Consider the following 27,770-nt stretch of genomic DNA (forward strand, 5'->3'; position numbering starts at 1 on the left):
AAGCCTCTGTCATGACCTGGGAGACTCCACACGACCTGGCTCTGCCTCCCCCCTCGTGGCAGAATGAAATGAAAATGTTCATCTTATAAAGCTGATCTTCTGGGGTCTTCCATGGACCCCCACGTAAGAAAAGATGACATCTAAACAAAGAGCTGATGTTTTCAGTCGTGAATTGTCAAGAAAATAATCAAATATGTACTGAGCTCCCACTTAACCTAGGGTCTTCCTCGGTGGTTCAGCACACGGAATTTATGTTACTGACCACGAATATTTTGCTGGTTCAACAAATGCCTGATAAATGTGTGTTGAACAGCAAATTAATGAACTGGCTCACAAAGGGAGTAGCTGAATTGTTCACGTATAGGAGTATGAATTCTAAATAGCTGCAGGACTTCTTCTTTGACAAAGCCCTCAACGCCATCACCATGGTGAAAAACTAGGCCTCCCTCACTCCGAACCTCTGACCAGCCACTGGCCCAAGCCCTGAAGCACATCAAGCCAAGATAAGGACACTTCCTTCCAGCCTACCCCAGTCCCAACCCACCTGAGGCAGTTAATCTACAATTTGCAGGTGAATCTGAAATCATTTTAATTTTTATGACGCGTTATTAAAACATTCAAAACAATTCCATTACAGTTCTACTTGCAAATGTTATCAAGTCTTATTAATTTGAATTGGCGTGGGCAGGAATTTGGATTACAGAATGTTACTGATTATTTTAAACACAAGTTTAGCAAACTATGAATTACGTATAATAAATAAAATATAACCTCGTAGAATTCCCTTTGAATATTTTCAAGAGGAAAATAATTGCTAGCATTTGCCAGTTATAATTAGAATTATCTTTATTCTTATATTTGTAAAGATTTATCTTATTTAATGAATACAGGTTAATTAGTAAGTTTTACTACAATTTCACTTACTTTTAGAGATGAGGTAATAAGGCTCAAAGAAGTTGACACACAACCAGGATGGAAAATATGTGCCTCCCAAGCCTGTATTCTTTCATCTAAATCAGAGGAGGGGCCTGCTGACACAGCAAGAGCACTGGATGGGGAGGGGATGGGCTACCATTACCAGGGTTTGTATTACGTCTCTTGGCTCCTGTGTCCTTATGAGAGAAGAATTCGAGAAAGACACAAAATATAGTAAAAGTACCACAAAGTTTGTTAGAGGAGAGAGAAAAATACTCAAGGAAGAGAGTGTCTCATCTCAAAGAGGAGATTGGCCCTGCACTCCTTTTGTCCCAGGGTTTATTGGGGTTTGGGGGAAGTTTCTAGAGAGTCCCATCCAGGTACTACCTCTTAACTTTGGATAGACAGTAGGATCACACCAGATTTCAAGCCTCTACTGAGCATGATTTTACCCAGAGGCACCCAAACACAACCCACAGGAGGAGAAAATTTACAAATACAATGAGAGTTAAATGACATGCTTAAGATCTAAAGGTAACTCTTGGTCACCTGGCCCCTACTGACTGGTTCTCATTGGGACTTGTTTTTTTTCACAGATTTTATGTTCAGTGGCCTTTGCTATTAATTATCCCATTTTTCTAAATCTTGGAATCTTTGGTCTGCATACAGGTCACAAGGGTCCCCCCTTTTCATCCTGATAGGACCCAGGTCAGGGTAACTTGTGTTCTTATTGGTGGAGGAATCTCTGGACATGCATTCCTAGCCCCAAGGATAACACTACCATACCCACTGTGTTTGCAGGCATGTTCTGTATATATATCATCTGGGTAAACTTCCCACCCCAAAACAACCTCCAGTATTGTGGCGAAACTGAAGCCAGATTGTGTGAGAGCATTTTGAAATAAATCACGATATAGAGAAAAATATCTGTAAAACATTATACAGTTCTGATGACTTGATGTTTGACTTTCAATGGTATAGCCATTGACACTTTACTAGAAATCTTCATTTATCAGAAAAAACAATCTTCACAAATGATACAGAAGCTTGAGCCTTGTCTAGCCTTAAGGTTGAAACATTGTACATGTACTGGAAAAGTAGTTTCATCATGAAACTAATTTTAATATAAAACATAAATGAATATATCCTAACATAATAGTAATAGTGTTTGAATCATTATGCACAATGTTTGTAATTAACTTATCAACATAAACTTCCTCCCAGTCCTGCTTTGGTAAAAATGGGCTGCCTATTTCAAATAGGCTTAATTTAGTATAAAGTAGCTACTGCCTAAAATAGACTACCCCTCAGAAAACTGTATAATTATGTACCTTGGATATAAGATTCTAATTCAGATACCTTAAATAAAGAGTAGCCCTCTGTGATCTAAATAGGTCATCTTCTTTAGCCAAGGGCAATACTTCAGGAAAAATGTACATGACAAGGTGAAAAGAGCCACTTACATAGCCAGCCAAATCAATCCTGAAGACCAACAGGGTAACAGATGTCACAACCAGACTGCCCTCACCATCCCGATTCAAATGACTTCCACATGGAAAGTCCCTGGTTATTACAATGGTGTGAGATCAGAATGAGAAACATCAGTGATCATGCTATAATAAGCACCTAGAAAAGGGTCTCTTCTCCATAAAGGCATTTAAGAAAGAACACTGGCAAAAAATAGTCAAAATCAACTTTTTCAGAGCTGTGGAACTAACCAAAGCTTGCAATGATCTTCAGGGAATTTTTCCAAGAAAAACTTGGGACAATAAGTTATATGGTGTTTGAATTTGCCCTATTTCCATCCCCCAGCTCCACAGTAGTCTCAAAAACTAAAAACCCCACAATCGTGGTGAAAGCCATCAACCTAGCAACACTCGAAGAGGATAGGATGAGGTTGGGGAACACCAAAACTACCATTTCCAGAGAATTATTTCACCTGTCAAGTAGTTTCCTAAAAGCCCCTATTCACGGGAGCTTTTCTTGATTTGACCTGACAGAACTGACTTGGTATGAATAGCCTCATTCTGGAGAAAGCATTTGTCAGAAACAATCAGTGGCAATTGTTTAACATTGCTGCTACCTCAGGCAATGAGAACAATTAAGACAAAAACAGAAGTTAACTAAAATAAAACTTAAAAAGAAAAGCTTGGGACTAACCACAAGAACCTTTAAAAATTTTGTATGTATGTAAAATCCAGAATCTTTTTAATTAACTTTTTATTTATATATGATAGCAGAATGCATTATAATTCATATTACACATATAGAGCACAATTTTTCATATCTCTGATTGTATACAAAGTATATTCACAACAATTCATGTCTTCATACATGTACTTTGGAAAATGATGTCCATCACATTCCACCATCATTGCTAACCCCATGCCCCCTCCCTTCCCCTACCACCCCTCTGCCCTATCTACAGTTTGTCTAATCTTCCCATGCTCCCCCTCCCTACTGCACTATGAATCAGCCTCCTTATATCAGAGAAAACATTTGGTATTTGTATTTGGTTTTTTGGGATTGGCTAACTTCACTTAGCTTTATCTTTTCTAACTCCATCCATTTACCTGGAAATGCCATAATTTTATTCTCTTTTATTGCTGAGTAACATTCCATTGTGTATATATGCTGCATGTTTTTTATTCATTTATCTACCGAAGGGCATCTAGGTTGGTTCCACAGTTTAGCTATCGTGAATTGTGCTGCTGTAAACATTGATGTGGCTGTGTCCCTGTAATATGCTGTTTTTAAGTCCTTTGGGTATAGATCAGGAGAGAGATAGCTGGGTCAAATGGTGGCTCCATTCCCAGTTTTCCAAGGAATCTCCATACTGCTTTCCATATTGGCTGCACCAATTTGCAGTCCCAATCTGGGATCTTAAAACCCACATTCCGAGCTTTGTATACTCTCAGAAAAGATCAGGGAGAGCCCCAGATTTCCACCTCTGGATAACCCCAAGGTTCAACATACACACAAAGTGAAGCTTAAGGCAGAATTGCAGATCACCTGCCTGACCTGAGCATAGAAGCCATGACCCAAATGCACTGGGAGACTAAGTTAATGCTGGGAGATTAAAACGCTCTGGTATTGAAGGAAATCTGTCTAGTTGTTAACCAACCATTAAGAAAACTGAGCAAACACCTTAGTGACACAACAGAGAATACAGACTTTATAGAATTGGATCAGGAAAACTACTAATCCAATAGTAGTGGCAACTATAAACAGTAGCAAAACAAACTTTGTTGGGGGGAACAGAATCTGATTTCTAGTGTTGACATGTTACATTGCTTAAATGTCTCATTCTCCACAAAAAAAAAATTACAAGACATGTGAAGAAATTACCACCCAAACACAAAGAAAATAAGCAATCCACAGACATTATCCCTGAAGAAGCCAAGGCATTAAAATTTGTAGACGAGGCTATTTTTAAAATGTTCAAAGAATGAAGGGAATGTATATCTAAAGAACTAAAAGAAAGTATGTGAATAATATTTTGCCAAATGTTGAATATATAGAAATTTGTTCATGTATGGTCCTGGGGATCAAACGCAGGGCCTAGCACATGACAGGCAAGTGCTCTGCTACTCAACTGAAACCCTGGCAGAATTTCTTTAACTCTAGATATGAAATTTAAATAATTGGAATGTAAAAAATTACTGCAAAGATTCAACAGCAGATGTGAGCAGGCAGAAAGAATCAGCAAACTTGAAGATAGGTCAGATGAAAGTGTTCTTCCCAGTCTGAGGAGAAGAGAGAAAATGGAATGAAGAACATTAAACAGAGCCTCAGAGACCTGCAGACCCATCGGGTATCCCAACATACCCATAGCGGGAGTCTAACAAACAGAAAGAAAAAGGAAAAAATAGTTGAAGAGATAATGGTTAAATTTTCCCAAATTTGATGAAAAGCATTAAATCTACACACTCAACAAACTCAGGAAACTCCAAGTAGGATAAACTCAACAAAAAATCAAACCGTCCAACGGCCAAGAAAAGAGTATCATGAAAACACTGAGAAAAGAGTCTTGGTGTTCAAGGGCTCCTCCGCGGTGACAGCAGCCACTCAAGCACAGAGGAGAGAGGACAGAGGGAGACATGCACAAAGTGAGAAAGAAACACACTGCCACCCGAGAATCCTGTTTCAAAAATTAAGGAGAAATAGAGACATTCCCAGATAAACAAAAACAGAGAATCCCTTAATAGCAGAACCGGCCACAGGAAACACGAGAGAGTGTCCTGGCAGAGGGGAGAAGACCCGAGATGGCAACTCAAATCCACAAAAGGAAAGAAATAGCACTGGTAACGGTAACTGCACAAACTGTTGTTTGCCTGTCACTTTTTCTCATATGGATTTAAAAGACAACCACATAAGGCAGTGATTATGATCTGTGTGGAGGGTTGTGTACCATATAAACACACAACTTGCAAGACAATGACAGCTCATAGGAAAGGGGAACGGAGATCCGTCAGAGCAGACTTTGGTGTACTATTGAAATTAAGTGGACCTTGATCCAAACCAGGTTGTTATGAATTGTTAGCTGTAATCCTAGAGCAATTACCCCCCCCCACACACACACACACACACATAATGTAACCAAATGAAAGCTGGAGTAAATACCAATATCAGACAAAGTACTCTCCAAGCAAAAATAATGACTTCTAAAGACAAAGATAATGATAAAAAATAATGACAAAAAACTCAATCCATCAAGAAGAAATAATAAACAACTATAAATACAAATGCACCTAAAAACAGAGCCCCAAAACACACAAAAACTGGCCTAACTAAGGGGAGAAACAGATAATTCATCAATAATAGTTGGGGATTTCAATACCCCATTTCCAGTAAGAGATAGACTAGCCATATTAAGCATGAACAAGGATATAGAAGATCTGAACAACAACTATAAACCAGCTTTACAAACATCTACAGAACACGCTACCAACTGCAGCAGAATACAGTGTTCTCAAATTGACATGGAACATTCTCTAGAATAAACCATTTGTTATTCCCAAGAATAGATCTCAATATTATGGGCCAGGCTATATGGGCAATGACCAAACAGACTCCATTTTGCCCTGGGACTCCACATCCTGTAAGAAATGCTTCTCCTATGGGAGCACCCCACCTCTGTGCCCATCAACAGTTGCTTAGCACAGCATGTTTGGCAACACAAAATGGCAATTCTTATACAATGTAAAATTGTTCTCTTTTTGGCTGCCATTTTCCTTGGGCAATGTACCCTGTCAGAGATTGATTATCTAGATGTTAATAACCGTTCCTTACATTGTACTCAACTAGGGTCATTTTGACCCACTTGCCCTGACGCTTATGATTTTAGATCTCATGATGTTTGTTTATGGTTTTGAATTATAGCAACAGCCATTTATAATTAATGTACTGACATGCTTTACTTATGGTGTAAAAGATGTACTCAAACCCCTGGAGGGAGTTGAAGGGTGTATACTTGCAGCCTGCCCCCTGGCCCGCCAGCTGGTGAATAAATGTTCTGTCTCTTGCTTTAAGATCGACTTGGTGATTTGTTACAATCTTGCCATAAGAATTATAAATTGAAAAGCATTGAAATAATGCAAAGAATGTTCTCCAACCCCGATGGAATGAAATTAGAAATCAGTAACAGAAGGGAATTCAGGAAATTCATAAATATGTAGAATTAAGCAAGACATTCCTAAACAATCAAAGTTGATGCCACTCTTTTTTTTTTTTTAATAATCAAAACTAAAAGTGTAAGGAAAACTAGACTTTCAAATCAGACGTGGGAGACCTATTCACAGAATATCTAGGGAAATACAAGAGGGTACATGAATGTATTTGCTTGTCCACCCAAAACGCCATATCCCTATATACCCTATCTCCTTGTTTTCCCTAGTTTGTTTTTTTATCACCACTGAAGACAGCGCACAATGTGAGCCCCATGGGCATAAGCAGTGTTTCTTTCAGATCCTCAGTGACATCCAGGACCAGCTGAAGCCTCAGGACAGATCCCCATGGAAATGCTTCAGGTAGTTTTGGGGGTTCTCGGGTTTTAAAATTGAAACAGATTCAAAAACAAATCCTAACCCTTAGGATTAGCAAGGAACTTTCAGTAACCAACCAGAGAATCTGGCTTGACGGGAGCCCTCAGGCAGGTGTTTGTCCTTAGCCATCTCCATCCAGGGGTGGTAGACAGGGAGGTGGCACTAGATGTTTCTGTGCTTCTGCCAAAATATTCTTCCAAAACTTAAATGGTAATCCTGAGAGCAGATTCTTTTTATGTGGTATAAAAGAAAAAATTAGGTAAAGAGGGTTGTCTATGACACAGCAGCAGTTCTTTTTCTTTTTAGTCATGCCTGACAGTAGAATGTATTCTGACACCTCATCCACACATCACATGTGGAGTGTAACTTCCCATTCTTATGGTTGTACACGATGTGGAGTTTCACGTATGAACATAGGAAAGTGGTGTCTGATTCATTCTACTCTCTTTCCCATTCACATCTCCTTCCATTCCTCCCTGTCCAATCCAGTGAACGACCACTCCCCCACCCCATGCCTACTGTGAGTCAGCACCGTAAATAGACAGAACATTTGGCCTTTGGGTTTTGGGGATTTGCTTATTTCACTTAGCATGATAGTCTCCAGTTTCAACCATTTACTGGCAAATGCCATAATTTCAGACTGAGGAATATTCCATTGTGTATATGTACATTTTCTTTATCCATTCATCTGTTGAAGGGCACCTAAGTTGGTTCCATAGTTTAGCTATTGTGAATTGACCTGCTCTGAACATTGATGTGATCACATCACTATAGGATGCTGATCTTAAGTCCTTTGAGTATATGCCGAAGAGTGGGATAGCTGGGTCAAATGGTGGTTCCATTCCAATTTTTGTGAGGGATCTCCATAATGCTCTCCAGACTGATTGCACCAATTTGCAGTCCCTCCAGTAATGTATGAGTGTACCTTTTTCCACACAGCCTCACCAACATTTATTGTTGTCTGCATTCTTAATAACTCCATTCTGACTGGAGTGAGATGAAATCTCTGTGTGGTTTTAATTTGCATTTCTCTAATTGCTAGTGATATTGAACATTTTTTCATATATTTGTTAACCATTCATATTTTTTCTGTGAAGTGTCTATTCAGTTCCTTTGCCCATTTATTGATTGGGTTGTTTTTATGGTATGAAGTTTTTTGAGTTCTTTATGTATCCTGGAGATTAATGCTATACCTGAGGTGCATGTGGCAAATATTTTCTCCCGTTCTGTAGGCTCTCTCTTTATGTTCTTGATTGTTTCCTTTGCCATGAAGCAGCTTTTTAGTTTGAGCCCATTCCATTTATTGATTCTTGATTTTACTTCTTGTGCTTTAAGGTCTTGTTGAGGAATTCAGTTCCTAAGCTGACATGATGGAGATCTGGGCCTACTTTTTCTTCTAGCAAGCACAGGGTCTCTGGTCTAATGCCTAGGCCCTTGATCCACTTTGAGTTGAGTTTTGGATAGGGTGAGAGATAGGGTTCTAATCTAAGTTTGATATTGTGATGCCTTCTACTTCACTTTTCTTGCTGAGGATTGCTTTGGATAGAGGAGCAGTTCTAATGATCCACAAGAAATGAGGTAAATTTTAGGTACATTCATGAACATTCACATGGAAATTTCTAAATGGCATCTTGTAAATGAACCAGATAATGATGCGGGGGGTGGAATTTAATATTTCTTCCTGGAGGCAGATGTGTGGAGCACCTGTCCATGATTGAAAGCTAATGCTGTGTTTCACATATGCTACAAAAACACTTTGGAAACACTGGCAGTGAGACGGTGCACATCAGTTCTCTTCTGGCAAACTGATGACTCCCTACATCAACATGAATTGCTCCCACCTAACGATCTGCTAGATCTCACTAGAGCTACTATTTTCGGTTACAACTTAATCTTCTTTTGAAGAGCCTGAGGAATGAGGTATAATCACTGGCTATTAATATTCTCTATTAGACAAAAGGAGCACAATAGGATATGTTAAATCAATCTTAAGAATTAATTGCAGGTATTTTTACAAGGTATATTAGTGGGCCAATTCCATTGTCGCTTGTGTTTCTTACAACATTCATAATTCATGCAAATAAAAGATTCTCTGTCATATTTTCCTCTACAAGCTTTCAAGTTGTGAGGATCCGAGGCAGGAGCTACTGCAGACATCTTGCCACCTGTGAGGAGAGTCTGAGAAAAGGATCAGTTCCAAGGAGGCAGAACCAAGGAGAACCCAAGGACTGGGTGATGTCACTTGTCCCTCCATGGAGCTTTATCTGAATTCAGCACAGACGTTTCAGGATGGAGGCTGTGCTGCTCACCAGAATTTGCTGATGGAAGGATTATCTCAGGCAACTGTGGCTTGGCCTCTGAGAGACATGGAGGCTGTGGAGACAGGGGTTAGTGGCTACTAGTTTTCTAATGGACTCTAGTTTTTAATGAGAGTTTATCCCAAGCCCTAATTCAGGGATGCTAAAGGAAGCCAAGAAGAAACTGACCAATTTCCATTGCAGAACTCTGGGAAAGCCAAAGAGTTAGAGCTTCAAGGCCAGGGAGCAGAGGGTAGAAAATGGGAGAACCAGAGGATGGCTCATACAGGACACTTCAGATCTCCAAACCCTTTTCTCCCTCTTGCATTACCATACAGCTACCCTTCTTCAACTCTGATGGAGTGCCGACGATTTGCCCTCAGAAGCAGACAGACCCAGGAACTTTAGACTCAAGAAAACGTTCGGGGACGCCCTCATGACATTAATTAAAAGTCTACCTACTGAAGACTAAGAACTGCCCCTCCCTACCCCCACAAAATCCATTCTTCCTCTTGGCTCCAAGAACACTGGACATCAGACTTCTACCAGAGAAGCTCAAGAAGAAAAATTCATAGAATACAGCAGCTGAGGAAGTCTGCCAAGACAGCCAGGTCCCAGCCCAATCACCCCGTGGGGAAGCCCACTCGCCAGTGAACCCCAGACACACACATACATGGGCTTTTAGGGCATTACTTGCATCTATAAACAAGCAGTGAAAGGTCATCAAACATTGGGAAAAAGGCCTTTACCATCAAAGATGCAGGCAAAACAACCAACCAGTAAGGAATAAGCTCAGAAACAATGTGCATTACAAAAGGGAAGCCACCAAAAGCTCTCATTAAGATCTCAGAGAAGACACTGAAGTTGTGAAACCCGAGGCCCATATGCAATCTTAAAAAATTGAAGCCACATTCACAAATAGTTTTTAAAATTCTGTTGGCACTTTTTAAAATTATATCAGAAATGGAAAATTAGGGCTAGGAATGTAGCTCCAACGAGCATGAGCAAGACCCGGGGTTCAATCCCCAGCATTGCAAGCAAACACATCAATAACTCAACACAAAAAGAGAATTCATCTAAGAGTTACAACATGCAATACAAAAATTACAGATAAAGAGAAGAAAAGTGGGTCTGAAGAACTCTACGAAGTAAAAATGTGAATTGGAGAGCATGCATTTCCATATTGAAAGAAGGAATCACCGAGGGCCCCTCCAGAATTACCCCAGACAGACCCATGAGGCCCATGACTGGGGTCTCTGCATGGGGAGGAGGCTTTTCTGGTTTCTGATGTGTCACTGACAGATAAATCATGCTCATCTCTCCCCACCCCCATATATATGAAATGATTATAAGCTAAATAATATCTTCAAGGCATTAAAAGACATTTTTAAAAATATAAAGAAACAAAAAACACAGAAAGGCTCCTTTTTGAGAGTATATTCAATCAACTTTTTTTTTTTTAGTGGTCAATGGACCTTTATTTTTATATTATTTATTTATTTATTGTATGCAGTGCTGAGATCAAACCCACTGGCTCTCAACAAGCTAGGCAAGCACTCTACCACTGAGCTACAACCCCCAGCCCTTCAGTTAACTCTTACATAACTAAGTAGAGTACCTGAATTCTGCTATAGCAAAAGTTTATTTCATTGACTTTATAAAGAAATAGTCCATGAGGCTTAGCAGTGCTCCTTTTCTTAGATCTCAGTTATCTCACATTTATGTATATGGAATTTTGCTCTATTCCCCGCTGATTTTTTCTTTTAGTGGCTTAAATACAAAAGACTTACCAACATTAATCATGTTGAATTTTATCAACAATGAAATCAAGTCACGAGAATTTGTCACCTTTAAATACACCCATGCTCCTGACATCTTAAAATAACTCCTGTCCTCTGAAGGTCACACACTCACCTTGGGGGTCAACTTCTTTAGCTAGCTTCAGTGCGTCTGAGTTGGCCAGATCAGTGTTGGCTGGAGTGACGGCCAGAACCAGGCAATTCTCCCTGGTGATGAACTGCATGATCATTTCTCTGATCTGATACTCGATATCTGGTGGCTGATCTCCCACGGGCACCTTCGTTATTCCAGGCAGGTCGATAAGGGTTAGATTCAACACTGTGGGGAAGGGGAAAGAGTCGGGCGTGCACCTTCAGTGCTGACAGACATCCACGGTGCAGAGTCACCTGGGGCTGAGCTCAGCTTTCTGCACTGTGCATCTGAATGACTCCAGCCCAGGCGTGTAGGAAGAAAAGCACAGAAAGGAAAATGGTTTTGCTAGTTCTCTCTATTTTTGTATGATTGTGCTCTGCCAAATGATCATTTTCACATCATTTGAAAGGCACTGATCTGCAGGCCTAACAGTTTGCTCAGAGAGCTGTTGCTGCCTAGCTGTGTAACGAGGGGGTTGTAATTAAAACACTGAACAATAATGCGTGTGCTGTCTGCCAGTCTGGCACATGGCCTACACGTGTACAGGAACCCCCGGGGCGAGGCTGGCCCTTCCCCTCAAGAGCCTCCCATGTTCTTCACAGAAGGTCAGCCTCTTCACCTGCAGGGAAGCTGCCAGCCATCTATGGGGCCCTGCGTGCCTCCAGCGGGCCGGGCAAGCGAGCCGTCAGTGGCAACGTGACTCCAGCCCCAGCTTGCTATTGTCCTCTGGGTGCTGGCACCGAGTCCCCGTGGGAAGTCATAACTGAGCTTCTGTCATTCATGCTCTGCTCCAAAGGCAGCAGAGCTAGGTAGAGAATGAGAAGTGAAAATCTGTCCCACTCAGAGTTTAGTCAGGACAGAGGCTATTTCCCATCACGTACCGTGAACTGGTTACCCACATTATAAGCTGACAGCTGGGATACAAATCACAGCTGATTCCTCAGGAGGAAAAGAGAAATTCATAGAGCTCATGGAAATCAGCAGGGGAAGCCTCAGCCACATGCTCCTAAGATTTTTGAAATCATTGAAGATAAGAAAAATGGAAATTTTCACATATACCCCTCTCAAATTCTGAAATTTCATCATGAAAATAAAAAGTGTAAACACTGAGCTCAGTTTTGATCTTCAAAAGGTCATCTCCCCTTGCCTCTCTATGAATCTTCTGAGCTCTCTGCGCCATACCATTTTACAGCAGCATCTGAAATCCTAGAAACTCAGCACTACGTGCATCTTCTACACAAATAATGCATGTTAATGAACACAGTAAAAATTGTTTGAGGAGAAGAATTTGAAATTTTAATATTTTACTTACCATGTGGAGAATAGACTCGCAAATTAATGGGTATGGGGGAAATGCCTTTATTCATTCCAGTCACTCGATCTGTTTCTGCTTCAATTTCATGGCGAACTTCATCAAAATCTATAAACTTTTTTCCTTTGCAATGTAGAAATTCGGCATATTCTAAAAAAAGAAAAAAGCACCCACAAATTAATCCAACCTCAGAGTATACATTCTTGGCCACAATTATAAGGAAATATCTCTTCAATTACAAGTCAAAATATTCAATGTCTCCTTGGTCATTATACATGAGAGAACACTGCGTGACAATCAATCAAATCACAGAGAAGATTCTAGAAATATCAAATAGTACACATGCTGTGGTTGCTGAATGTGCTCGTGTTTGGTAAGCAATCAAGTATTATAAACCCTTAAACCATCCAGCATATCTGTGGCTGTCTCAATGACAAAACAAAAACCAGCACCAAATTAAGAAATCAGATATCGAGAAGGACAAACCCTAAAATAACTAATAGAAAACTACTTTTTAAAAATTTCAACTCTCATACTATCAGTTTCCAGACCAATTTCCTGAGATATCAGGTAAGTGAAAAACAACACAACTCAAATAGGGGAATCTAGTTACTATTAGATTTTTTTAAAAAAAGATTACAGTTTTGACAAGGGAACAAAGTTCAACAGATATTTTGGTTCCTCTCGTATCCAGGTGAAGAACTGCTACACCAAACTCTTGGGCCAAGATGTCAGCTGAAGTCACTCTCAGTGGCCTTTGTACCTTCCCCACCAAAAAACGGTCTCCACCCATGAAGATGTTCGATGGCAAGGCCAATAGGGGGGCAGGCCCGAGAGGCAGCCCTGTCTTCAAGGAGCTCAGCATTAACTGAGGCACTGCAGATGTTTCACAGGGGGAAAAGTTAACCCAGGCAGCATGAAATAAGCACTAATCTGCACTTAAAAGACAGGAAAGGTGGGGACAGGAAGGTGGTATGAGCCTCCAGGGCCAAGGGGAAGTGAAGGGCAGAGGTGTACTGAGCCGAGGGGAGACAGGCAAGTCTTGGAGAGAACTCGAGGGTGCCAGTAACCCCCACAAACCCTGGCAGGTCGGCATCCAGCCTCTGTCTGCTGCCATCTGTCCCCGGTGGGGAACTCTCCTTGGGAAACGCTCCATGTTGGTGTGAGATCTGCTTTCTCCTCTTACACCCCCAGCTGTCGCCCTCTGGTACTGCTCAGTCTTCTGCCCAACCTACACCTGGGCACCCGAGTTCATCTCCTCATGGACCTTCTCCCCACCTTCGCTTGCTCACCCGGTCACCACTCAGGTCTCCACGTGGCTGCTGGGGACTGGAAAGGTCACAGGCCCCCAAGGTGGACCTATGAGTTTCCGCTTTACTTCACTGAAGTACTGAAACGACCACGCTTTTCCAAGTTTAGAACAGCAGGCCTAAGGCCGACTTCTGCCTTTCCTGCCAGCATGCGTGGACATGGACATTTCCATCTTAGTTTGTCCCCATGATGACCTGTGCCCCTTTTTGGAAAACAGCAAGCTAAGTCTCCTGCGCTCCTTCCTCTGATGGACTTGGGCTCTCATAACCGCTGCTGTCTCCAAGCACCAGCTCCTGGACAGGCTGGTCTTCAAGTGTCCTCGGTACATTCCAGGAACACCAATGTGGGCTTCTGCTACCACTAGATGGCGCCTGGTTGCTTTTCCTGTAGGAGACAATGTCCTTCCTGAAGGTTGAAACATCAACACAATCTTCACACAGATTTAATTTAGCTCCTAGGCTCCAGGATATGCTTCCACGGTGGAACTGACAGCTTGTAACTATGCAGGACCATTTCAAACCTTTGGGTCTTTTCAAGGACAGGGTTCCCTAGACAAGATTCAGGGATGCCTGTATCCATCTGGTATTCTACTGGTATTTATTGAGACCTCACCATTTGTCAAGGACTGTTTCAAAAATTGGGATGTAATTGAGGGAAAGAAAGAAGTCCCTAGCCTCACAAGATTAAGCTCTAATGAGGTGAAACAGTAAGCCGTGTATGCCCATCACAGGGTGATGGAGACGGTAGAACGGGGGTCAGATGCTGGGGGAGGGTGGTCTCATTAGTTTGCTGAAGGCATCTCTGATGCGCTGAAGTGACAGCTGAGCAGAGGGAAGGGAAGGAGGGAGCTGTGCTCACTGTCACTGCAGCCAAGCTGGGCACCCACGCACACGCGAAGGAAGAGCAAGACCACCGACGTGGCTGGAGAGGGGGCCCAGACCACCAGCAATGCATAATCCTGGCTACTGTGTTGGGGACAGGCAATGGAGAGGGGAGGAAAACTGACATGGGAATCATCTGGGCAGGAGGTGAGGGGACTTGTACCCGGTGGCCACACTGAGCTACCGTGTTTGTTCACTTGCGGTGCTGGGGACGGAACCCAGGGCCTCGCACAGGCGAGGCAAGCGCTCTACCCTACCCCTGAGCTATATTCCCAGCTCCCAGATTCTAATGTATTTTGAAGGAAAAAAAACACAGGGTTTGTGATGGATTCAAACTGGAGTGTGGGAGAGAGGCGCCAAGGATAAATAAATTTAAGGAGTCTGACACTTCATTAAACAGAAGAAACCTGAAATAAAACTGGGGCAGGATGGGATGGGGGCTGGGAACAGGGGTTGGGTTGGGCACCATAGTGCTTGTGACGCCCAGTGGAGGACCCCGGGCTGCTCACACTGAGGACTGCACGCTGCGGCCGACACCTCAGTTCAGTGTCATCTGAAAGCTGTCTGTTCGCTCTGAAAACCTCCCAGAAGGTGGCAGCCAAGTGCCTGCACAAAGGGGCCCAAAAGTGCGGGTGGGCTTGACCCGAGCCTTTCACCCAGGGAGGAGTCCAAGCCAGAGAAACCGCCGAGATGATCTGAAATCCCCATGATTGTGAGAGTTAGATGGGGCAGGCTCAGGGCAGAGGGCCCTGGGTACAGAGGCAGAAGACCAGACAGGTTCAGAGCCCAGGAGGGGGTGGCCCAAGAGGTCTGAGGATGGATCGGAGCCCAGTGACCTGAGGGGCCGGCAGCTGCACTGGAGTCGGGGAGAGCCAGACTGAGACAGGTGGCAAAGGTGGTGAGGAGAGGGGAGCCAGTCTGGTTGTGGACAAGCCTTCTGAGGGGTCCCATCGTACAGGAGGGGAAAGAGGAGGCGGGCAGCGGGAGAGGGGTGCAGGTCAGGGAGGTGGCAGGTTCCCCTGCTGATGAGAAGGATCCGGGGCGCAGAGCAGAGGGAGGGCCTGGGGAGCAGGGATTGGGAGGCCCGAGAGGAAGAAAATGAGCAGGAGCACCCACAGGAGTGGCAGGGGGCAGAACAGCAAGAGGGGATGTGACAAACAGGGCGGAGGGGGGCAGAGTGTGGGGGGGCCACCAGGGACAGGGGGTTTAGCAGGTTTGTCTGAAGTCCCTTAATACCTTGAGAGCACTTCTGTGTATGTCCCCACCGTGTAAAACATGAAAATGCTCCCGGGGACCCCGAGGCCGGAGGAGCAAGTTCAAGGCAAGCCTGGTCAACTTGGCAGCACCCTGTCTCAATACCCTGTCTTTAAAATGCCTTACAAAGGGGGCTGGCAATGTAGCTCAGTGGTAAAGCACCCTGGGCTCAATCCCCAGTCACAGAGTGACCCTAAGTGAGTGACCCAAGAGTTGCCACAGCAGGGATATCAACTTGGGTTTAATTTATTTCCACTGCTGGGACACAGACCTGCCCGGCACATCAGGCAAACTCACGGGGAAGGGACCACAATGTGCTTTTTCTTAGGGGGCCAAGGAATTGATGCTACAGGATGGAATATTCAGGAAGACCAGATGACTTGCATTGTCAGAGACAGAGAGGGGCTCCCTAGGATCTATCCTGTACCCACCCCAGAGCCTTACAGGTCTGTGCGCCCCCCCCCCGCCCCCGGTCTCTCTAACAGCATAGTGATGATCGTCAGGCCAGACATCCTTCTTCTTACAAAAACACGACACCCATAACTGCAATTCATAGCCACAGGATTATACTGGCCACAGGTCAGCCCTTTGGTCCTGCTGTGGGCTGCACATCTGTAACCTCGAGAACAGATGTGAACAGGTGGATAACACAGGTGGCATTGCTGTTTTCATACAGTGGACCACAGTTGCTGAAAAGGATCATCAATTAGCTTACATCACACAATCCTGAATAAGCCCTTGTTAGTGAGGCTAAGTTCAAAAGATCACATCTTCGCCTCCCGGTGGTATGGTATAGGTGAGAGACTTGGAAAGAACCACCATGAATCCATGGGTTTCTGACCACACTCACATCTGAGACAGCGGCACTGCCTGAGTCCAGGCATCCAAGCCAAGCTGCCTAGAGGCAGGATCTGCATCTTCTGAGACTTTCGTACTGTGGTGAAGTAATATGCCTGAAGCCCTACAGAGCTCACCTAGGGATTTTGAGAAATAATTTCCCATGACAGGAGCTCTTGACATGTTCTCAGTGTTCCTTTCATTCCAAATGCTGTTCCATGAAACCACCTCTTCCTCAAAGCCAGGCTCTAGCCTAGGATCAATCGGGACAGAGAGCGCATTCAAGCTCCTAGCCACGAGCTCCCATTGGGGACCAAGGTTACCTGTGCATAGACGCAAGCATCGGACCCCAACAAGGAATCCAGGAAACTCCACTTCCTGGCAGTATGACCTGTCTCGCTGACATTCATGTGTGTTTTTAGTTTCACAAAATAAAAACTCCTAGTTTAAAATATCTTTCCTGTTTTCTCAATGTTAAAAAATAACCTACATTTGAAGCAAAGGTTAAGATACGTTTTTATATTAAACAGTGATTGGGGGAAAAGAATATTAAGATAACAGAACTTGCATTTCCCTGTAAAACATTTTCGCACTGTCATTTCTACTGGTCATGAAAAACAAATCATGCTAGGTTAAACAAATGACAAATTGTTGGGGGGAAGGATGAGATGGCATATGCCTGGGCAACCGTCCAATCATCTGTGAAAAGCACAGCATGACCATAAGAATTTACATATTTCCAATATGCCCCTTCCATGGGGAAAAGATGCATATGTTTCAAGTAATTGAGGTCAAGTAGAAAGCAAGAATTATGGAACACTAGCCCATAGCTCTTTGTCAATCTTTCCGAAGGTCTGTGGTCCTCGATAGTTTAGCTGGAGTCTTGTTCTAAAATGTCTCAATAGTGATATTTTGTGGACACAGGATTCCAGTGAAAACAGGCACAAGGATCACAGAAGCCAGGAACAGTTTTCGATGCAACCAGCTGAACCTGCTTCACGTGTCTATATTTAACAGATTTCCTCAAAGCCAGAGGGCTACATTTCATACTTCTGTGTTTCTCCAATGCCTAGGATATTTAGAGTGCAGAACATCTGTAGGTCTCTTTCTTCTTTAAGCAATCTACTTTGCATATACCATCGAGTAATGCCAGTTTAAAAAGCATCGCTTCCATCTAGGCTTGAAGTAATTCCAAATTGAAGGCAAGATCCTAGAGTGGTGGTTTAGTTAGATATGAATTTATACAGGACCCAGAAATGAACAGGACTCAAATGTATTGTTAAGGCAGTCAGGGAAAGTCTAGCAAAACAGGGAAAAAATAAATCAAAAAGCAAAATGGAGGAACTTTAGATAGGGCAAAGGGGAGGGAGGGGAAAGGAGAGGGCAAGGGGGTAGGAAAGATGGTGAATGAGTTAGACATCATTACCCTAAGTCCATGTATGAAGACACGAATGGTGTGAAAATACTTTGTGTACAACCAGTGACTTGAAAAATTGTGCTCTGTATGTGTAATATGAAGTGAAATGCCTTCTGCCATCATGGATAACAAATTAGAATGAATACATAATTTTAAAAAAAAGCAAAACATCTCAGAGTCCCTCGGTGGGGGAAAGGCAGAGGTCTCAGCAGATGCTGGAGGCAATGGGCTAGGGTGGGTAAAGAGGGGGCCAGCTTTCCATCAGGGAGCAGACACAGAGACTTGGGTTTGAGGTCCAGCTTCAGCACTCTCAGAGGCAGAGGAGGAAATGGAGCCCAGATGGTGTGGGGCAGAAGACCAAGATGCAGGACTCAGTCAAGATGAGAAGGCGAAGCTTTTCTCCCAAGATACAAAGCCAGCTGCAAGGTGCTCAGGATCAAGAGGAATTAATATCAACGTGCCTTGACAGCTCTGCTAAAAGGGGCCTCAGTGCTCTGAGGGCTGGCTGTCCTGGAGTCGGAGTGAAACACTCAGATCACGGGCAGGTTATACCCTCCAGCTCAGTTAAGTTCTATATTTTTCCAAAGGAGCTTAAAGCCGACAACAAAAATCAACTGTATTTCAGGTTCTCGGTATCCATGTAAAAACAAAAGGTAAACTACATTCCACATACAGAAACCAAATAAGTGCCAAGCAGTTGGCCCCAAATCACAAACTAGAGAGTTGTTCTAAGCCGCATCCAACAAGATCTTCCTCCTCTTCCTTGAGACATTCTCCACGTTCCTGTCTTTCCTCCTCCTTCCCTGACGGCTCCTTGTCCGTGTCCTTCACCCACTACACCTCATCTTCCACACTGCCAAGCACAGGGACCCCAGGCTGCCCCCAGAACTTCTTCTATTCTTTGTCATCGCTATCCTCACCCTAGGTGATCTCATGACCTTAAATTTTTTTAAAATATCCTCAAATCCACGTCTCAGGCATTCATCCCTCATCTGCACTCCAGACAGGTCTACATCTAATTCTAATGCTTGGCACTTGCACTTGAATGTCTGATATATTTCTTAAAATTGGCCAGTGCAGGCATCTTGAAATGTTTGAGTGGACTTCCACGCAGTCACAAGGATGGGCCTGGCGTTCAGCCCAGGGCCTACAGACACGGGGGCCGTGGGAACCAGGTTGTAACCGAAACCAGGGTTTGCGAGAGATGGTCCAAGGGGGAGTACGAAATGACCTCAGGAGGACCCCTGGGCAGGTGCCACCTTGAGGCCAGGTAGGAGACAATGCTTCGGCAAAGGAGACCCAAGAGGGACCAGACAGAGAAGGAAACTTGGCAGCATGCACCTAAAGAATGGAGTAAACTTCAAGGCAGGATAAGGTTGGGAATGCTGCTGAAAGGGGGCGAAATAGAGCTGACCACTGAACCCACAGAAACCCAGCCTGTATTAGGCTCCTGTCCTTGAAAACCTTCCAGACATGCTTTCAACATGTAGTATTGCAATTACTTTTGCCATAGATTGATTTTTTTTGTCTAAAACTCATTTTACGTGCTTATTTTATGCTACTTTGCCCCTCATCTCTCGTCCCTTGCTGTCCAGGTTATAGCTATCTCTTCTTGCCATGGGCGATATTTCAGTTTTTTAAGTGTTACTTCCATTCTAACACATAGCTTGTTATTTTACTCTAGGTTGAGAAATCCGGTAACCCCGTATTTGGTCTAAGTCTAAAATAACATGTGGGAAAGGCCCAAGTAAGGCCAAGGTCCTAAAACTCATCATGAGCACTGGGTCCCAGACTCGGCAATATCCCCCTTAGCTCCCCATGGCTCCTTTTCTTCTTCCTAAGTTTAGAAGCAGAAAATACCAAAAAGAGGCTCCCAACAAGTTATTACAGGGCTACTTAAGAATAAGCAAATGTACAAATTCAGAAGCAGCAAGTGACTCAATGTCATTCCTTGTTTCAATAATACAAAAAATAAAGTGATCTGCCAAGCAAAATCGTATAGAGTAATTAAAAGTGAAACAGGATTTTGTCATGAAAATTCAACTGGATTTCAATACAGAAATACAGTAGAAAACCATTATTTCCCCACTAACCCTAAGACATGAATGAAATTCCAAAATGAGACTCAAGTAGTAATCATATCAGAACTACATGTATATAAATATTAACCAAAAACTATTTTCAAGGAAAACAGCTACAATATGCATTGGTGGATATATTAGACTATCTCAACTTCTTGACCAAAAAAAAAAAAAAAATCATGAGTATGCACTTCAATGTACAAATTGCCGCCACCATTTCACCTAAATATTTAGAGATCTTCGGCATATTTGCTAACCTCCTCAGATGTCTTCATGATGACTTCCTAGAAGTTGTTATGAGCTGGAAATAAAACCAACTTAATTTTTGCATCCGGTGGGAGGTATAAATGGAAGCTCATGTTCGTATTTACATCTACACTTTCTCTGGACCATTTGTTGAAAAGTCTAGCATTTTCCCCGAATCACCTTTCCACCCTTGTTGCGATCACCTGTCTAGAAATGTATAGGTCCATTGGTTAACTGTTCTGTTCCATGAATCTACTTAACGTTTATGCCAATGTCTTTGATTACTATTGCTTTATTAGTTGTGAAATCAGGTAGTGTTCATTTTCCAACTTTGCTGTTATTTATCAAAGTTGTTTTGGTATTCTGGGTCCTTTGCATTTCCATGTGAATTTTAGAATCATCTTGTCAATTTCTACAAAACAAGTGTATTTTTGAATCTTTATCTACAGCATTCTCTGTAGTATCATTTGGAAGAAGTCTCTTCCTCTGGCCCAAGGTTACACACACAGCACAGTGAGGCTAAAGTATAAGCATTTCTTTATGAATGCCTGCTCCGATTAACATATCAGACTTTAACAAAAAGTGAAGATCCTTATGAGTCCTCCAAACTCTGTCCCAAAGAGCAATCATGTCAGTGTTGCTGAGGCTTACAAAAATGATCGTCATCAACCAGGGATTGCCAGGCACCATCCAACCAGTCAGTGTGGCACGACTTGGTAAAGAGAGAACATACTTTTAAAATGTAAAGTGGAAGCAAACATTTTATCTTGTAAATATCATATAAATTCTTAAGCACAATAGTCACAACTGATTGTGAAAAGCTAAAATGCAAAGCAACTTCCTCAGACAAATCGCATTTGTTTCATAAGTGGCAAGAATCATCCCGACTCAGACAACGGAGTCAGCCTATATCAGAAAAAGCTTTAAAAAGGAAAAAAATAGAACTAAGTATTGTCCCAATTAGTGGAGATAAATAAAATTGTTAAGGTATCCCTTAAGTGACTTTTTTTTTAAAATTAATTGTAGATTTATTTATTTATTTATTTATTTATTTATTTATTTTTTTTTTTAGAATTTTAATATTTATTTTTTAGTTTATCAGCGGACACAACATCTTTGTATGTGGTGCTGAGGATCGAACCCGGGCCGCACGCATGCCAGGCAAGCGCGCTACCGCTTGAGCCACATCCCAGCCCGACTTTTTCTTTTTTTATTCTAAGGGAATCTTGTAAGAATATCCCACACTTAGAAAAATCTATAGAAAGGTATCTAATAAAAGAAAATACTTGTGATCTGAAACTCAGTATTGTTTATTATCTCAATTTGCAGGTAAATTAGCCCATAGCTAATAGTCACCAATTTTTCTTCCTCCTCTTCTTCTTTTTTTTTCAGTTGTAGATGGACAGCATGCCTTTATTTTATTTTTATGTGGTGCTGAGGATCAAACCCAGTGCCTCATACGTGCTAGGCAAGCTCTCTACCACTGAGCCCCAGCCCCAATTTTCTTAACAGAAGCCCAATTAATAGAAAACTCTCATAAGGACACTCATCTCCTTTAAAGGGACTCGAATGTAGAAAGTAATCAATTAACTTTGTGAAATAGAGGAAATCATGGGAATTGGAAAAAGAACCATCAGTGGAAACTATATGAGGAGTAAAAATCACCTTGCTTAAAAAAAACGAGTGTCTTATGCATCACAAGGAAAAATGTGGCCTCAGTGACAATGAGGCTCCCACTCGGGCATCTGCAGGTGTCACGGTGCGAACCCCTGATCTGAAGATACCCTGTTATTTAACGACCCCTCTCAGAGCCAAGTAAGGTCGGGAAGAGCCCTTAGAAAGACCTGCATCACCCCCCTCTCCCCATGCACCAGTCCTGTTCAAGTCCCCCCTTCAAGGACAGTGGGTTTCCCTGGTTGATGCTGGCACAGTCCACCACACCCTGTCCCATCCTGTGTGCAGTCGGGCCTGCGTTGGAGGCTCTCCCTTCCTCCTCACAGGACTCGGGAGGTCACTCCCCTTCCCCACACGCGGTCCCTCCTTTGCAGAATGGCGGGTTTCTCATGGCTGCTGTGAGGACCAGAGGTCGGCCATGTCGTCTCCAGCCACCAGTCATCCCAGCGACCAGTCAAGTGGGCCTGGGGAATTGGTGTCACACCAAACAATAAATGAAAGGGGACACTTAGCACAGTTAACCCCTAATTTAAAAAAAGAAAAGAAAAGAGAAAGAAAGTTTAAATGAACATGGAGCAATCTAGATAGCCAAGGCCTTAGGTCCAGAGAGAAGAAATAAAATGCCTGAAATCACACGAGGAGGGGAGGGCACCCAGGGTTCCGATCCAGACAGGTCGGCTCCCACGCCATGCTTCCCACTCCTTCAAGCTCTGCCTGCCTAGGGCTCTGAATTCCCAGCTCCTCACAACTTCCCTTCTCCCTGTTCTACCTTCTACCTGCCACTCCTTCCCCAGACAGGGACGTTTCCCAGGTGCAGGATCATGGCTGCTTCCGAACTCTGGACCATGACCCATGTGCCTAGGTCATGGGCCACCGAGGTAAGGCGGTGGAACTCCTCCCCAAGAAAATGTACAAACTTAAGAGAGTTTTGTAAACAATTTCAGGGTATCCATAGATAAAATTCTACTCCACGGACTTTCCTGCAGGAACATATCATTATCACGATTACAATCTGTGCCTATCATAACATAACCTAACAAGGGCCCACTCAAATACCATTTCCACTAAAGAACCTTCTTTGATCACTCCTCTGTGAGTAACACTTTTCTGCTCTCTTTTTTTTTTTTTTTTAGGGCCTCGTGAACATACTACTTCTGTGATTTATAGGCAGAAACAGGTCTAAGTCTCTATCAAAGCCAATGCTCTCATTTTATAGATAAGGAAATCAAAACCCAGGAGCCTGAGTAGCATGATCCAAAATATTCATATAACGCGAGACACATTCCACAGCACGGCAGCTGTGTGCACGGGTCTTGTTGGCAGTGCTGTCATGTTCACAGTTGGACTGAATCTTCTACAGCGACTCCCCATTTCCTAGGGATCTGGGAAGGACCGAGAGGATAAGTAGGTGAATCACTGATTCCAATTTAAAGCTGAACTACTTTTTCCTGTTTTCAGAGACTCTGAGGTCATAAAAGCTCCTCTGGTGTTTCTCAACTCCCTGTTTTTTTATTTGTGCCACATGAAACAACGTAATTTTCCGAGGCCTTCCTTTAAGAGGTCGTTCTTAGTATCTTTTCATGAGCCTTCACATCCCCTGCAGGTCTAATCAGCTATAGCGACTAGCTCAGGACAAGGCTCTCACATACCACCTCTCTCTGGACCTCATTTTAGTAAAAAGCTTAATGCCACAAAACTATCTCCTTGTCAGTCTTCCCAAACCTGTCCTGGCTTTTGTGATAAGGTCTCCTCTTTCCTTGGTGAGCAATCCTTCAATCACACATTGTAGGGCACAGGGCCCAGACCAGTCTCCATTCTGTGATCTCAAGCATCCTCTTAAAAGACAAGTCAAGTTTTCTGGCCATATGCAAATCTATTACCAAGGAACTACTACCAGAGAGATAGATGGGCTATGCTTTATTTCAGTCTTGAAGAACTTACCCAAGTTGGAGTAGATAAACTTGTGAAAATTAAGCAAAATTCTTACATAAGATTTCAGGATAGAAAACACTGTCATGAGTAACTGACAGTTGAATCATGCACCTGGGTTCCAAGTGAATTTCTCAAAGGGAAAAGTCATTTCGGGTTGGGGTGAACTGTAAGGGATTTATGGAAAGGGAAGAATCTGAGATTTAGGAGGACACACAGAATTAGGGGAAATCCAAGAAGACAGAGCATTTAAACTACAAACAAGAGATTAACAAAAGCACCGAAAAGAAATAGCAAAAGGGAACTGGGTACAAATCAACCAGGCAAATAGCAATATCTGACTTTAAAAAATGTGTCTGGGGAATGAATGCATAAAACACTAATAGAGGAATATAAGCAAACACACCCTGAATATTATATGAGATAAAGGTTGAAGATTATATGAGATAATGCATATACATAATTAGCACAGTGTTCTTCTCATAGGAAGAATATAAAACAGTAGATTATTGTTTTAAAATGATCAACCTAAAAATAATGACAGAAATTGGACAAGCACTTCATTTTGTAACCTGTTATGAGAAAAAGATTTCCACAAAAATTAAAACTGAATTCTGATGACAGCTACTTGATTATTCTCTATCAGCATTAAAGAGCTAACTAGGGGTCGTAGGCATAGCTCGGTGGTATAGTGCTTGCCAACATGTAGGAGGCCCTGGATTCAAAGCTTCAGAAAGGAAGAAGGAAGAAAGGAAAAGCTAATTGATGGCTACTGTCAAACCATGACCAGTGAAAAGTCAGAAGAATGGCACAAAATCATATATGTGATATTGCCCTTGTGATCCCAATGTGGAATGTGACTATACCTCTGATTTTAAAATACAGCACCTACATAAGATAAAACTGTATGTATATAGAAATTCATTCTCAACCAAAAGATCACTTTGAGGGTAACTATTTTTCTTACCAAAAAGTCTTTTCATTTATCACATTTCCAGTCGAACTGGAATCCAAAAACATTTTATATGCATACTCTTTTTTTGTGACATATTTTGTGGCATAAGTCAGAATATGAATTAACACATATTAACTCCTATCAATACCCACCCAAACTTTAGAAAATAGCTATTATTGTTCTAGTTAACCTATGACTTCTCTGTGCCTCAGTTTCTGCGTAGAATGGGAATCCTTAGTAATATCTCAAATAGCTGATAAAGTCAAAGTTTCCTTAAAGTATCATCTGTAAAATTTTGAATAGATATAGCCTTACCTCTATTACTCTTTAATAATTCTGAGTTTATTACTGGATTGTTTAGAAAATTATTTTAAGATAAGATTTCTTTTGTGCTTTACAATAGTTCATCAATATGAAGACAGGAGAATACAGGAAAAAAATAAGCACTTAGCAGAGATAGTTTCATCTGTTTCCATGCAAGCATGTGACTTTGCCCAAATATAAGTTCCAAAGTCATACTGACTTCTATAATTACTAACTCTTAACCCTTTAGAGTAGATTTCAAATGACTTAAAATCTGTCATACACCAAGCTTTTATTCACAGACACATTATCTCATGCCAAGACCCACAGAAACCCTGAAAGATGGGTAGTGTTTATTATCCCGAGTAAACAGTAATTTCACTTTGCCTGTTTCTCTGCGTAAAATGAGACTAACAGCAACGAGGATAAGGTCACCTCCCTTAGAGAACCGTTGTGAGGTTTTGGAGAGTCAATGTACAGAGAGCCTTAGACAAGTGCCTGCCTGGAGTCAACTACTATGACAGCAACAGAAACAGCTTTTCCAGCAGCAGAGAAGCAAATGCACTCAAACGAAGACAGACACTGCCACCAGCGCCAGCTGTGACCAGCCGAGCTCACGTGCAGACAGCACGACAGCAGCCTACCTGCATGTGCTCTTTGAAGTTTGCCTCAAAGTGGTGATCTTTTATTTGTTCCAACGGGGGGGGGGTCAACTACAATAAACTTACTCCCATTTTTAACTCAGTACAGCTCAGGAAACAGACATGACACAAGAGCAGACTTCCCTCCGCTCCTGCTATAAAAATCCCTGGAGACCAACATCTGTAGTGTCAGGACAAAAAACGTAAGCTCTGAGCTTCTGTGGTCACAATCACACTCCTTGGGGCTGCCACAGCAGAGAAGCGTCTAAGGCACTGCTCTGGGCTCCGGCTCCGCCCGGGCAAAGCGCCTTCATTTGCATACTGCGCTCCTGTTCTTGTCTTGACAACAGCAAAGGTTTGCTGGTCACTCCCTGTACGTGCTGGTCATAGTTCTGCTCCAGGACCTCCAGCCCTATTGTAAAGGACATGACTGTTTTCAAAACCACTTCAGGGAAAGCGATGATCAAAGAGAATAAGTGATTTCTTGATAAAGGCACAGGCCAAAAGGTGGCGATATGAGAGCTCAGGTCGCTGCACCATACCAACCGGCCTCCTCATGGAACCATTAGTAAGGAGGTGATCTTCAGCAGACCACTGCCACGTACAGAATTAGCAAAGGAAATGCCTCCAAACCCATCCTCTTCTCCTCCTGGACCCTCTCAACACTGCAGAGCAGTGAAAGGCTCAGCACCAGTGAGCACCCATGCACTTGAGGAGCCACCCCTGAGCTACTTGAGAAGTCTTCACTGAGCCTTGAGCCAAGGAGATGTTGGTTTGGCTTTGCAAGCTATTTTGTGGCTCCTCTCACTTAACGGATTGCACAATGCACGTGACCTCTGTCTTCACTTCACGAGGAAGACTGATCCCCTTGCTCCAGACGGGGTGTGACCTGTTGGGAACTGAACAGCCCATCTACGACCTTATTTGGTGAAGAACATTTTGTAGAAGCCTTTGAAGTTCCCCCATATAAATAAAGCAAATGCGGGCTCTCGCGCCCTTTCCCGTATGGAAGTCAACCCCCAAGGCTGAAGAGCCGTCGGGCCCTCGCTTTCTAAAATTACTTTCTGTGTGTGGTTTTCTCTGCTGCCTCTTAGCTTTGTCTCGCAGCCAGCCTGCTTCATGCTGGGGAACCCCAAATTCCATTGCCTGTGTGGGACGTGAGCAAGAGTGCACCCAAAGCCCTGCACACAGAGAGGAGGGAGACATCCTCGTCCATCCTTGAGCTTAGTGAAGACCTTCCAGAAGGACCGACATCTTGCAGTTGAGACACCCTTGGTGCACTCGGGCAGGGAAGGCTCAATCCCGTGGTAGTGGACTGTCCAGCCTACATGAACACACCACCGGGGCGAAGGACAGAGCGCCTGAGTGTTCCCGAGCCATGTGGGAACAGACACATCGGAGCATTGTTCAGGAGTGCCACCCGGGAGACCCAGGCCCTCCACAGGGAGTAACTGAGTAGTGCAGGTGCTCAGCGCGCCACAGTAAGAAGATGTGCTTGGTCTCTGCTCACAGTTCCTGACATGGAGCTTCTAAAATCCTTGGAATTTCCTGAGCCATGGGAGTAAGGAGTGTGTATAACCCCCCTCTCTTGCACACCTGAGTTAGTGCTCCTGAGGGCACCCGTAGTGGGCTCCCAAATGCTTCAGAACTTGATCAACCCTGTCTGTCACAGAATTTCCATAATAACCGTAACAGAAGGGGTTCCAGGGGCTTCCAGTTTGGTGAATGCATCCACATGCAG

At 43.0% G+C, this 27,770-nt stretch overlaps 1 protein-coding gene across 1 annotated transcript in view; it reads right to left on the minus strand.

Moving 5' to 3' along the window:
- Dnm3 (dynamin 3) overlaps positions 1-27,770 on the minus strand; it is a 431,287-nt gene that overhangs the window by 315,395 nt on the left and 88,122 nt on the right. The window contains exons 5-6 of the mRNA XM_048810033.1: positions 12,501-12,650; positions 11,171-11,374 (exon numbers count right to left, since the gene is read on the minus strand). Of these exons, the coding sequence (XP_048665990.1) occupies positions 11,171-11,374; positions 12,501-12,650 (354 nt within the window). The remainder of the gene's footprint in view (positions 1-11,170; positions 11,375-12,500; positions 12,651-27,770) is intronic.

Source organism: Marmota marmota, unplaced genomic scaffold (assembly GCF_001458135.2).
Source record: "Marmota marmota marmota unplaced genomic scaffold, marMar, whole genome shotgun sequence".
NCBI classification, from domain to species: Eukaryota; Metazoa; Chordata; class Mammalia; order Rodentia; family Sciuridae; genus Marmota; species Marmota marmota.